This window comes from Zingiber officinale, chromosome 2A (assembly GCF_018446385.1).
Source record: "Zingiber officinale cultivar Zhangliang chromosome 2A, Zo_v1.1, whole genome shotgun sequence".
In the NCBI taxonomy this organism is placed as follows: Eukaryota; Viridiplantae; Streptophyta; class Magnoliopsida; order Zingiberales; family Zingiberaceae; genus Zingiber; species Zingiber officinale.
Genome location: NC_055988.1, coordinates 98,007,792 through 98,022,072, shown reverse-complemented (window position 1 = coordinate 98,022,072; position 14,281 = coordinate 98,007,792). Strand labels below are relative to the sequence as shown.

At 36.4% G+C, this 14,281-nt stretch overlaps 1 protein-coding gene across 1 annotated transcript; it reads right to left on the bottom strand.

The window, feature by feature from the left end:
* Nucleotides 1-150: 150 nt before the first annotated feature.
* LOC122041664 lies at nucleotides 151-12,181 on the bottom strand. The gene is made up of 10 exons (XM_042601427.1): nucleotides 12,038-12,181; nucleotides 9,621-9,646; nucleotides 8,661-8,745; nucleotides 8,372-8,581; nucleotides 7,180-7,302; nucleotides 6,624-6,681; nucleotides 6,478-6,551; nucleotides 1,604-1,692; nucleotides 1,466-1,538; nucleotides 151-513 (listed from the first exon to the last, which is right to left on the bottom strand). Exons 1-9 carry the CDS (start codon nucleotides 12,119-12,121, stop codon nucleotides 1,469-1,471), a joined length of 819 nt encoding a protein of 272 aa, XP_042457361.1. The 5' UTR covers nucleotides 12,122-12,181; the 3' UTR covers nucleotides 151-513; nucleotides 1,466-1,468.
* Between the last annotated feature and the right edge of the window lie 2,100 nt (nucleotides 12,182-14,281).

The following is a 14,281-nucleotide window of genomic DNA, read 5'->3' as shown; positions in this document are numbered from 1 at the left end:
TTGTTAATCCCCAATCCCCTTTGATGTTGCATGGGAATAGACCTTGATAGATTCCAGAACTGTACCATGCTACAACGTAGCCAAAATTGGTCAGAGGCTATATAGTTCATGATCTGAGAAGGTCAACCAGTCAAAGTGAATCTATGAACATAGTTTCTAATAAATACTATTTCAAATTGCTTGGTAGCTGCGTAATAAAGAATTCATGAAATATACATCAGGTATAATGTACATTGAAAAATCAAAGTGCCAGAGTTTATAACCGATCTACTTTATGCCTACCAAACAATGTATGCTTCACAATGCATTTTACAAAAAAAAATAATAAATTACATCAGCGAGGACTTCTATGTCTGATCTCTGATCCGTCAACCTAGTTATTTATCAGATGAGCAAAACCAGCTACCTGGTGGTGTACATATGGAAGGTTGAGGCCCAAAAGATTGCATGGTGAATAGTCATCCACCAAACGACCGTTCCCCAAGGTTAAATATCTTGTATATAGAAAGCAAACTGCAAAAAAAAAAAAAAGGAAGAAAAGATTTATTTGACTTCCGTCATTGGTTTAAGAATCTACGATTTGTTTCCAAGGCAATAATAAGATCATAGCTGAAAACATGTCATAAATTTATCAAGTTATAAAAGTATTAGAACAGAATCAACAGACACAAGGTACAGTGTTTTCTAATTGTGCTATGAGAATGTTTTACTGCAAACAAAGGAAACAAAATCTTGAAGTGAGCACAGCCTATATACAAACTAGATTTATCTGTTCGACTGCCACAGCTAGCATCAGGTTATCGGATGCAGAAATTTGGTCAGTCTTGGTGCCTCTTAGAGGGATTAGGTTAATAAGATTATTAGTATAGTGGATTTAGTGCCACATTAGAATTTTATATTTAAGGTTTTATCATGATTCTTACATGTAGAAGTGACTATCTCATTGAAGGCAATACAATGCTCCCTTTCTCCACCCTCAACATAATTTAGTGGTTATTAAGCTGAAAAATAGTTCAGATACAGACAACAGGAACATGCAAGGTTGAGAATCCTCAAGTGAGAAAGATATAGAATAATCCCAAGCAATCGAAAGGAAACAATTAGATATTAACAGTGTTTATTAAGGTTATGAATAAACAAGAACAAATAAGTTTGATGAATTACAATACAAGTAATGGAAGTGAATAATCTATAGGTGAAAAAACTATTTCAATTGACACATTTCCAGGTGAGAAAAAACAGGCTCCTCACAACAAAGAGACAGAGTGAGTTATGAAAGAAAACGATTGACAACATAAGAAGATGACATTATGAAAGAATAAAGACACTTGTAGCTAAGAAGTGTTTCAAGTGTTAATTATGCTGCTTGGAAATCCTTAAAATATCTAATGCATGTCAGGGAAGTTGACCAGCTAATATGAACTTGTTTTCTTAGATGGAAAACGAAGGTCAAAAGTCTACCTACCAGCTAATAAGACTTTGTCTTCTTCCCTGCTTTTGAGATGCGTTTCAAGTCTTGGATCCCCCTTTTCATTCCTCTGAAAATTCAGAACCATAAGGTCACTATCGCAATAAATAACCATAACCTTTAGAATCACCATACCTCTGATGCAGATAAACCAATACATAGAACAGAGGCAGCAACATGACTATCAATATGGAAACAGCTAGGTAGAAGACACTAGTTTGCTTCTGTTAAAAATGAGGGAAAAGTGTTATCATCACAAAATATTAAAGAGTAACACCAATTGCTTACTTTCTTTATAATACGCTTAAAGAAGCAAACAATATAAACAAATAACAAGTGAATGGCAAATTATTAAAATGTAATAACAAATGGAAAAATTGCACAAAGTGACCTTGAAAGTGAACATTCATTATCACGCAAGAGAGAACTAAAAAGGAAATCTTAATCAGGTTTCAAGGGAATAAACTGTTTTTTATTATTAAAAAAAATAGTTTTATGCATTTCTAGATAAGCACAGTCCTCATTTCTTGAAACTGTTTTCAATGATAATTGCTGCGCACTTTTAAGTCTAACATAAGATATCCAGGGCAGTAATGATGTCAGATTATACAAGAATAGAATAAGGTTGGCACCCTAGGAAAACATTTCACAACCAGATAAGATATCTCTGTCAAAGTTATATTAATAGATCAGATACCTCAACCGCACGTATGCTAAGCTAGTTTGTAGATTCTCTGAAAGATTGCCATTGGGATGCAATTGTACATATGTAGGGATATATCAAGGAGTACAAAGATGCAGATTGCTGCTAAAGCAATGGCTGTACTAGTATTACAAGATACACTTATGTAAGTTGAGCAAGTTCTCTTTTATAAAGTGTAAAATATGGATAACTGTCCAGATCTGAATGAGTTTACTGAATTCATTCTGGTCAGGCTTTTCCCTATTTTGGAACAGGATTTTCATCCTCCTTGACTGGCATCTATTCTCCAGATTTGAAAGAGAAAATATCTATAGGATTTCTTGTTTCTACTTTCAATAAAATAACTGATTGAGGTCTGTCTCCTCAGCTATGAAGACCATAGGGTATTCTCATGTAAACTTGAGGAATAAGAGAATAAAACATCCATACAAGTTCCATTATCATGGAGGTTATGTGTAGGCACCCCATGACAAAAATACTCTTGGAGGTTGCGTGATCTCTAATGTTATCTACACATGTTCCGGAACAGATCTGGGTTGAAACTGTTTTAACAACTTATCTTATTGAACACCTACCATCACTTGTACTGAATTTCCAGACCCAGTGCCAAGAATTACCTGCGACTATCCTGATCTTTGAATCCTATTAAATGCTCTGGTTGAGGTCTTCAGTTGCACAGCCATTGTCCACATCAACCAGCATCATAGTAAACATAACCAATATCTATCAAACGTGTTCTCCTAAGTTACTCCCCGTATCAGAAAGGTTACAAGTGACATTCCCCAAAATTTACAATTACATGGACATGACCTTCTCAGAAGAACACCCTTTATCCCAAATCAAATATTCAAGGGGGAAAAACAACACTAGAGAATATCAAATAATGGAAAAACTAGAGCCTTCTCCAGTACATCATTCCTATTCTCAACCCAACCAACTGCGTATGGCATGTCCTTTACCTGTGTTGACTACCTTATCCATGTCCAAGGATTAAAATACTATACTGAACCAGTCGAAACTGGCGAAACATCTCGTTCCGCGTACCGACCGGCACAACCCCGCGGTAGCAAAGAGGTGTCGCATGACCCCGAGGCCACGATGGAGGCGTCACGCAACCCCGCAACCGTTGTGGCCGCGGAGTGGTCGCTCAACCCCTGTAGCCGTGCCGGAGTTGCACGAACTTGCGGCCATGCTATAGTTGCGCGACTTTTCTCGCATCACGTGGGTCGATTGTTTTTTTAATTAAAACTTAAGTTGATTACTTTAATCAACTCCTAGCTAAGATAGAATAATATAAAAAAACTTTATTAACCCCAAAAAAATTATCTAATTAATTACGGCTTTTATCAAAAGGAGCGGCCACGTTTCTTTATTTACCCAAAAGAGTACCCTAGTTTTAAAACTACCAAAAAGAGCACCAAAAATAGTGTTATTCCCTTCCTGCCCCTCCCGCCAACCTCCAAAATCCCCTCTCTCTTGCCGTTTTCCAATGCATCCCCTCTCTCCACTCTCCAGGATTAAAAAGGACCTGCTATGATCCCATATTGGGCCCACGATGGGCCTGATATTTTCCCATATCAAGCCTACTCTGGGCTGATATGATCCAATATCAGGTCCAACGTAGGCATGATATTTTTCCATATCAAGCCCATGCATTGAAAAATAGCGTGGGATTTAGGAGGTTGGTGGAAGGGGTAGAAGGGAATAACACTGTTTTTTTGTACTCTTTTTGGTAGTTTTGAAACTAGGGTGTTTCTTTTGGTAAATAAGGAAATGTGGCCGCTCCTTTTGGTAAAAAGCCGAATTAATTATATATTTTATTTATTTTAATTTAAAAAATGATAATAAATTATTTATTTATTTATCTGTTTTCATATTTATTTCCTTTTTAAAAATATTTTTTTTATATTTAAATATTTATATTAAATATTTTTTTAATTAATATATTACATATTTAAAAATATGGAAACTATATCGGCACAGTATGATATGAAACCGTATTATTCTAGTCCAAGACCGAAGCCTCGCCACATATCGAGATTTTAAACCTTGCCCATGTCAACTCCCTCAAGTTCCTAAAAAGTAAAAAGGTTGGTTCCTCGGAATCCTGTTTCCCATCAAGCTAGAATCTCCACAAAGGAAAACCAAAAGAACATATTGTCTATTCAAGTGGATAGAAAACTCTAGAAGAGCAAGAGGACCACACACCATCAGGACAACACCAAGACCCTCAGAAACTCTCACAATTAACACTCTTTCAGATTTGCACTCTGTTGAGGTTTTTGATGATCTTAATCGATTGATTTCTTCGGGGGTGTGAAATCTTACACCTAACATCCCATTGGTAATTATGTATCTTAAGAAAGTTTCTCCCTAGTTGTAGAGCTTTTGTTATATCCTTAACAGATATCCAACCAACAACCAACCAAGCCTTAACGGATATCCAAATTCCAAATAATGTGCAAGAAGCACTTGTCCAACCAGAGTTAAAGATAGCAATTATGGAGGAACTTCCAGACCAGCCTACTTGCAAGGAAGAGATTGATTGAATGCAAATGTTGTTGGGAGTGTCAACAAATTCAAAGTGAGACTGGTTACTAAAGGATTCAAACAACCCAATATAACTACGAGGTGGCTTGCCCCTTTGCTAAGTTAAGTTCAATGCAGGTTCACTAGACTCTAGCCACTAATTTGGACAGACCTTTCCACCAATTAGACGTCAAAAAAACACATGTTGACTTGCTGATCTAGAAAGTGGTTATAGATGGAAGCTCTACCATGATTTGAAACACAAGAGAGCTTTAGAAAAATGTGCACTCAATAACCACTATATGGTTTTAATCAGTTCCCACGTGCCAGGTTTGAGAGACTAAACAGTAGTAAAGAAGCATAGGTTCCTTACAACATTCTGATAAGAGATCAAGCGAAGGAAATAGAAAGGACTTATACATGGAAAATTCACCATGACTTGAAACCCAAGAGAGCTTCAACAAAGTGTGCTGACTCGATAAGCCTTATGGTTTTAATCAGTCCCCACGTGCCATGTCATTTAACTGACTCAACAAGCCAGATTGAGATGGAGTAAGAAAGTCCATAGACTGATAAAGGAAGGGCTGCTAAGAAAACTTATTTATCTTGCCCATACAAGGCCTAATATTAGGTTGGCAAAAAAGTTTATGAATAATCCAACAGAGAAGCACTTGTGCTCTGTATTTTGAATCATTCAGTATCTCAAAGAATCCTGGAAAAGGACTCTAGTTCAAGAAATATATGCACAGAGTGGAAATTTTTTACAGATGCAGATTGAGTTGAGTGCTTAATTGATTAGCAATCAACTACATGGTATTGTACCTTTGAGTGGGGAAACATGGTTCCACGACAGAGTAAAACACAGTGAGTTGTATCTAGAAGTGGTGCTCAAGCTGAATTCAGAGCCATGTTTCACAACATTTGTAAAGTAATATGGCTGGAAAGAATGTTGAAGGGATAGCAAATATTCTCCCAGATTTGAAGAAGAATATCTCAATAGGATTTCTGGTTGCTGTTTTTACTAAAACTGATTGAAGCCTGTCTCCTCAGCTATAACTACCACATGAAATTTTCCTATAAATTAAAGAATAAGACGAATAAAATATCTAGAAAATTTCAATTATTCCCTTAATAAAGGTTATCTGGCATTTGGGTATAATATATTTTATGGAGGAAAATTGATGAGTTGGGAAAAAAAATCTAGGGCAGAAACAATGTAAAGGGCCTTGCCACTATTAACATGTCAATTAAAGTAGCTTAAGTGCTTGTTGGTGGAGCTGATAAAATGTTGCTATGAAGTCAATATGGGATTAACCAAATAGTACTGACTATTTCTTCAAATTAGACAATATTTTGGTGTATGAAAATTAGTGCCCCCAAGAAAATTATGTTTGCAGCATGCTAAGCATGTCAGATTCATATGCACTAACTTGAGAACTTGAGTTTGAGTTGACAATTTGTGCAGCATGATGTTAATTTGTATGATAAGCAGGTCACGTAATCCGTGTGAATGAAAGATCATATAGAATAATATAAATAAGAACTAAAATATTTTATGTAAATTCAAAAAACTGAATTTAAATAATGTAAAAGGTTATTAATTTTTTGAACCAGGTCATATCATTGATCATGTTTTGTGTCAAGTTATCATGACATGTTCAATTCTGCCATTTACTAAAGAAAAAAGAGTATGGACCAAACCATAATCACTCTCAATACTGTGTCTGGTCAATAACACCACATTATACGAGGTGAAAAACGGATAGTCAAACCTAACCTTGCCACCCTGAGAGAAAGGCTTCTTGCCCTGACTGCATGTGTGAGCATCACAAAATTGACGCAAGAAAAATTCTGCAAATAACTCCCATTAAAAAAAAAAATCTACAATAATTCAGTGAAAGTGGTATATTTATATAGGCATACCATGGAGACGACTTGCTGAATGGCCTTGACTAGTGGGAAAGCAATTGTCTGCCAGGCTCTGTGTATTGGACAAGGACCAATAACCAGTTATTTGTTGAAGGGCGTATTCAACAAAAATAACATGCAAAAATTCCATAATCCAAATACAGTTAACTTATACATCTGGATTAAGTAGGTAAACCCATGGACCAGAAGATGGCTTTGTTCAGCTCATACACCTTATGCTTTTTTTTTGAAATAAATGCATCATATAAATACTTTCATAGGACAGAAATTAAAAATGGCATCAGTAAATGATTGATTTACAGAGCTTACTGATAAGGCAGATGTTAACTGTTATTATGTACTAAGAAGTAAAAACTATCCAAGTTGGTGAAGTATTCATCGTTAGAGATCTGGCATTGGTTTGTATTTGATCTAACTTGAAGAAATAAGTACACTTCGGAGCATATTATCCAAAATATTTCTACCATTTGGTTCATGATAAGCTTGTAAAAATCTTCTTGTTGATTCTGTTATAATGAGATACTCTTAAATGATTTAAGGTATAATGAACCTCGCAAAGATGACGATTCCTAGCAGCAGCTGCAGGATTGCATTTTGTCTTGGCTTTCTTGGACTCTACCATCTGATCACAATGCAATGCTCCACATAAGTCTGCCAAGCATCGCCCTTGAATCTGGAGAGAGAGATGGAAAAAATTGAAAAACTAAGTATATTTTTTTCAATGTAGTTTCAGAAAAAACAAAATATTTGCTAATAATGTCATGAAACTTCATGTAGCATAGTCTACCACATCAAAACAGTACACAATAAAAAGAAAAAAAACTCATGGAAATGAAGACCCACAAAAGGCAAAGAGGGCAGAGAGTGAGACACAGGAAACATGCCACTCCTTCAGTGACTGTAACATATAGTAGATCACTGAACACCAATGGCGCTGGTGTTGAACAATTCAAAACAAGTATCAGGAACATAATGACATTAGTATGTTATAATGCATTCATCCTTAAGCTAGCAGAGCATGTCTTGTTCATTGGCAGATACAACTGTAAGATGCTACATGCTTTTGAAATGGCTAAAAGTCTGACAAGTGAAAAAAGAATTTTGCCACATTAACCATCAAACAAGATGCTACATGTTTTTGAAGGGCAACATTGGTGCAACGGTATAGTTGTTGCCGTGTGACCTTGTGATCATGGGTCGAGTCACATAAATAGTCTCTTGCAATGCAGGTGCATACATGAGAGCCAATGTGGTTCGACCCTTCCCTAGGACCCTATATTGGTAAAGTTTCGTGCACGAGACTGCCCTTTAACTATCAAACAGAGTATGGTCCCTTCTAATCCTTGGAGTGACTAGACCAACCAAATGAAGGAAGAGGAATTAATGATCACAGAAGCCCACATCATGTTGAGCTGACGCATCTGATGCAGAAGCCAACATCATGATGCAAGAAGCAGAAGCTTCCCTATGCTGATGCACCAATCACATGAAACAATGAGGAACATTTTAAAATGGAGCTTTCGGAAACTAGTGTTTCAGAATTTCCAGAATAGCAAATCAGGAAAATGAGTTTCCAACAGATAAGAAAATCATGTAGTAAATAGAATTTTCAAAGCTAAATTAAATTTTGATGGTGAAAAGCAAATGCATAGAATCAGAAAAGTAGAATATTAGGAAATGCACCATTTAAAAATAAAATAAAGAGTAAATTGTCAATTATTCGTCTTCTAAGATTCACCTACATCATCCAGCAGGTTAGAGTGCCGGTTGTCAAAATGTAGATCAAGGAATTTTTCAGCTCGGAAACTTTTCTTACAGAAGCCGCAACGCCACTCATTGATATCCACATGGATTTTATGTTCTTCTTGTTCCCGGAATATATCATTATCATGATGGAGCCTGCACTTATTGGGTAGATGGTATTGCTCTTGCTCTACAAATGGCATTAAATACTGCAAGATAACTGATATTATAAGAGATGGTGATCTACATGCAGAACAAAGTTACTAGAGTTGACAGTGATCTTGTGACCTGGTCAATGATTTTTGAGGCAATCCTGCTCCTTTCTCTGGAACAATGTACTTCGTGTTTTTTAACATCTTCTTGCAAAAGAGTTCTGAAAATGGAACATAACCAAAATAAATCTTATTGATAATATTCCAACCCCAGGATTGTCAATAAAAAGGGAGACTGTTCTGCACAAACTGCACATATGAGAACAAAGAAAAAAAAGGTTTCAGATCCGTCAGGAAGCTTATTGGGCTAGAAAACTGACATTGGGAGAATACAAGACCTTTCAACTCCACCAAAGGTAGTTTACAGCCAGTTTAAATGTTCAACTAATGTGATATTTACTTTGATGATAGCAACTTAAACAATACTTTGTACAGAAGTTACAGACTTGCAGGAAGCTATGGAATTGAGAGTGCAGGAACCAAGCTAATAGCACAATGTGAAATCAAAATTGGTTTGCTACAAATCCTGATAAATCCTGATCAGAATGCACAAGAAGATAGCTCACAACGAAGTGTAGCAACAAAATTGGCTTTCTAAAAAGCTAGTTAATTTATTTTAGCATTATATACTCAAGTTATTGGCAAAGTCATAACCAAGTCAATTGGTCAAACTTTGATTGAATCCACAGTTGGGCCTTAATGTAATTAATTGTATTCTGTATTGATCTAGATTCTTGTTGTGCTCAATAAGCTTCTGAACCAAACAACCTATTGGTTCAATTTTGTTGGATTTAAACTGAATATATATATATAAATATATATATACACTTTTTACCACAAAAAAAAAAATCCTCAAATAATATAATGAAACTCTGGGTTCATCCATGTGTGTGTTTGTGTGTGTACTTTTTTTAATTGGCACTAGTAATTATAATGTAGTTTGGGTATGATTAAATAAAAATTTAAAACACCACTTTTAAGCATCTTTTAACATATTCTAAAACTGGAAAAAATTATAGAGATAAAGATTTATCACCTGGTTCCAGCAGCTCCAATAAAATCCTAGAGTAAGAAAAGGAAATCAGAAATGTGGCAAAGGTTAATCCGAAGAACATACACATATGCAAGAAAACTTAATCTAAAAAACGAAAGTTTTACTTGGTTTCCAAGATTCAAGTTCATGGAAGATGCTATCCTCATGAGAAAAATAAAAAAAAATAAAAAAATTATAAAGTAAGCAATGAAAGCCACTGAACTAGTGGAACACATTCATGATGCCATTAATTTACAGTGAAAGCCAGTCATTCAGAATGGATTCAATGTCATACTCAAGTACAGATATGGTGAGGTACGTTCAGCTCATTCAGAGGAAAAAAAATAGAAGAAACACTGCCTGCAGTGAGTCGATGCTAGTGCATATGGAAACAGTTTTGCATGTTTCCTCAGATAGAGAATAAAGTCCCAACATATGCTACATGTGTAAGCTTGCATGATCATGAAAAACAAATTATATATTTGGTCTATATTTTTTGTTTTTCCAACTTCTACTATTACATTGATATGTACCAAATTCTGGATAATATAGAATTGCCCAGTTTTGTACCAAATTCTTGTATTGCCTTAATAACAGTAGCAGCTTCAGAAAAAAGATAATTCGATTAAACTTGTGGCAGATTTGCACCAACAAAAAGTCAAGTTCCTTTTGGGGGAGAAAGAAACTTAAGTGAGTCCCCAAAAATTAAATGTTGGTAGCCATAAACTTGATGCCAAGAAACAGAACATTTCAACACATATATCAAATTTGTTAGCAGTAGACATTTCTACTACAAATTCAAAGCTCGGATGTTCCTTGTAACTATAGCCATATATTTGCAGGTAAATCATTAGTTTAGAACTGTTAAATTTAGGGAAAGAAAAATATTTTATTGCATTTTTAAAATACCGATTAAATTGGTATATATAGGACTAAAGATAAAACCCTAAACCAAAGAATATCAATGTGAGACTAAATCCACTACACCTAAAAACTCTAGTGTTGTTTAGTATTTAACACTTCTACTCAAGCTGAAACATAGATACTATTTAATCCAACTTGAATTTGGCACATAACCTAGAGAAACTTTTAGAACAAGACATAGGTTAGATAATAGACACGATAATAGTGAAGCCCAAAGCATAATGAATGCATACCAGTGACAAAATATTGGAAAGACCAATTATTAAGTTTGCACTTTGTAGGGCCAGAGCAGTGAAGGAGACTCATCAAATGTTGAATTTAGTGTTGCTGATGCTCAGATGCCATTTCTCCTAAGAAAATTCTTGATACAGATTTGGTGTGTAAGGAGCAGCACATGATGTCGCAGGCGCAGCATAAGCATGTGGCAGCATCAGCATGAGACAATAGAAGCCAATTCGGATGAATTAGTCATTATCTGATCATAAGGAGGAGATAATGATTTCCTCATTAGAGGAAAAGAGCCACGTCCACATTGCTAATATCAGCCACTAAGTTGGCCACAGTCGCAATTGCAGTGATGAGGTTAGTGGTTGCAGTTTGGGAGAGACGCAAGTTATTCCAAGTGATTGTAGGCTTGGATTCCACTAGTACATTTTAAAGCTTATTTGGTTGATAAGTTTCTTCATTTTGAGAGCTCCTTTATTTATTTACAAGTATACTTAAAAGTATGATAAAAGCTTTGTTCATAAGCATGGTTCACAAGTGTTGTTTGTGGACATTGTTCATAAACATTAAACATTTCATAATCTTTGCTTACAAACATTACATATGTTTTCAAGATTGTTCATTTAGTTTAATAATATTCAAGCTTATCCCTTAATTAATCTTGTGCACATCAAACATAAACTTCTTAAAACCGAACACTACAAACTCTTGCTTCTTTTACAGATTTACAGATCTAATTGTCATGGATGCCTGTGAAATGCAAATTAGGGTTAGCTATAAATTTGCTCACCTATCCTTCCCAGTCGTCGAGAACACTTTACCAGACCTTCATATTTCCACGTAGAGAATGTCTTCGCACAATTGTTAAAAATGCAAATAGCGAGCGATGCAGTGTCATTTTTTTATCCTACTGTGGGCTCTATATGCCGCATCTCACTCAATAGCAACAAGACATCACGAGACCTAAGTTGAGGTAAAGTACTCACTTGTTCATGGTTCCACAAAGATTGCGTTGTTCCCTACTTTAGCAGTCGCGTGATTACTATGAAAGATCAAACTAGCTTAATTGTTCAAGCCAACGTGACCTTTATGAATAAAGTAAAGAAGAAGAAGAAGAAGAAGAAGAAGAAAACTGATACATCTTATCTTTGATCCAATGCAACTTGAAGAATCAAAGGAACAAAAAACATCTCATAAAATTTCCTCAAAAAATCAACAGAAAAAACGAAGGAACAAAACAAAGACGATGGAGGAAGTCGGAATCCAAGAACCTGATGAGAAAGGCATCCTGCGACGTCCAGTGAGAAAAAGAGGCAAGCGAAAAGGAAGGCGATCGCCACGGCCGCTCGTCCCATGGCGATCGGAGGAAGAGGCGGAACTCCGAAAGAGGTCAATTCTCTCTCCTTTTTAATTCTGTTTTCCTGCGCCTGATGCTAACGGCGAACTAACGCAAGCCCATGGGCTTTTCCGTTCCGGCCTTGCGGCCTTGAATTAATACTTTCTTACTCGAGTAGCAAAATTGTTCTATTTATTGAATTATCTAATATATATAATATTCTATATATATTCAAATCTCTAAGGAGAAAAAAATACACATCCAATTTTTGTTTTAAAAAATAATTATATTTGATACGGTGTGTCGTGAGCGGATCCATAGGTGATATGGTAGTCAAAGTTAAGATGAAGTGGCAGTCAAAATCGTAATAAGGTGATAGTCAAAGTCAAAATATATGCATTAGGGCTTGACTCCTCACTCGGCACTACGGCCCTTAACATGAAGTCAGCCGACCTTAGGAGCCGGTCTTTAAGGGAATGCTCTACTTTAGTACCAAGGTACCTAGCATATAACCAGCTGGTCATATAGTCGGTCATACAGCTGGTAATACTTAACAGACTTAGTTCCTCATTCCTTAAGCATAAGTCTCTCAGTATACAGTCAATCGGTCCAAAAGGTTGATCGAAACTAGATGACTCATTGCTCTACTCGGTGCCAAGGTATATAGAATAACCCCGAACAACCCTAATGTTAGCTAGGCATACAGTGTTTAGCTCCCTATCTTTCAATAGTTTCCCAGCATACAACAAAGGCGCTTTCCCAATTAACCGAACAGACTAAGATCCAATTAGACTTACAGAACCAAGGCACTTGGTATACAATCTCTCAACATATAGCTAGTAGGCCCAATAGACAGCCGAACCTTCAGGGCTCAGCTCCTCATTTTTCATATGCTGATCTTCCTTTATATAGCTGATCAGTCATAAGGTCGGTCAGGTTTACACGGCTTAGTGTTCTCGTCTCCTATATGTATACGCAAGGCAAATGCATAAGACAATTCTTATTACAAACCTAGTCAAACATAGGTCTGGCTAGACCTCTAGATCCCAGAGCATTTCGGAGGAAAGTTAAATAACATATGGTCGATTAGTCTAAGGGGTGATCAAATCTTTTAGGACTTGGATCCCCACTCTTCAAAAACAGACATCACAGTATAGTAGATCAGCTATAGATCTGGCCAGGATACCTCGGTCGGCTAAAGATCCGGCCAGACTATATCTAGGAGGCAATATTGTTAGAGAATTATAACAATCTGTCAGAGAATAATGGTTATTTACTAGAGAATATTCTGATATTCGATATATACTTATAATAGAACCTTCTTCTGAGGGTGACTACACGGTTTCTATCATTATTACGATAGTTACAAAAGACTGTTCATTTGCCTGTAACGGAAGATTTCTCAGAGGAAGAATGTACACCTTCCATTATTTGACATCTTTTGCACCAAATATTCCTTGTCGCCTCATTATTACGAAGATTATGAGAGGTGATATAAAAAGGGGTTCTTTCTGTTAGCAAGATACGTAATATTTTTGAGCACACACATCTACTGTTCATCTTCTCCATTTTTCAATCAGGCACCTTACTGATTTGAGTGTCAGAGTGTTTATGTCAGGGACCTCTTCCCTGATTCACACTCTTAACATTTTGTTTGAGTTCTCTGGTGTGCATAGAAAGGAAGGCTCGGTGTCATATCTTCTCCAGCTCGAAGTCTTCTCCTAGTCAACAACAAAGTCACCTGCCTAGTGCACCATCTCCTCAGCTTTCAAATAAGATTAAATTTGATATCATCTATGGAAACTTTCGTCTGTATCTAAAATGAATAGATGGAAAAACTAGATGATTCACTGCCATCACCTTGTCACTTGAAGATTTGGAGTTGCCGATAACAACCTAAGCACAAAGGTTAATGTAATAGCAACAACAAGCAGCAATTGGCAGTACTTTACCACATAATCCAACTGCATCAACGACAGACCCTCACACTGAACGAGGAGCCTGAGTGGAAGGCCCAACAGGGCCCCAACCAATTCCTCCAACGAGCGGCTTCGTGCAGTCACTTGTTCAACTAGTCAACCTGTCGTCTGTGCCACCCTCACCAATTGCCTATCATCGAGAACTAATATGCACATCATTTGATGACACGGGCCAAGTGGAAGGGCCCCAATCATCATCT

Excerpts from the sequence above, each read along its gene's own strand:
- LOC122041664 (XM_042601427.1), bottom strand. The coding sequence starts at position 12,121 with ATGGGACGAGCGGCCGTGGCGATCGCCTTCCTTTTCGCTTGCCTCTTT. Across the intron at positions 6,552-6,623 it reads TTCAGCAAGTCGTCTCCATG|AATTTTTCTTGCGTCAATTT; the intron begins GTATGCCTATAT and ends AGTTATTTGCAG. Across the intron at positions 1,693-6,477 it reads CTTTCTCTCAGGGTGGCAAG|AAGCAAACTAGTGTCTTCTA; the intron begins GTTAGGTTTGAC and ends CATTTTTAACAG.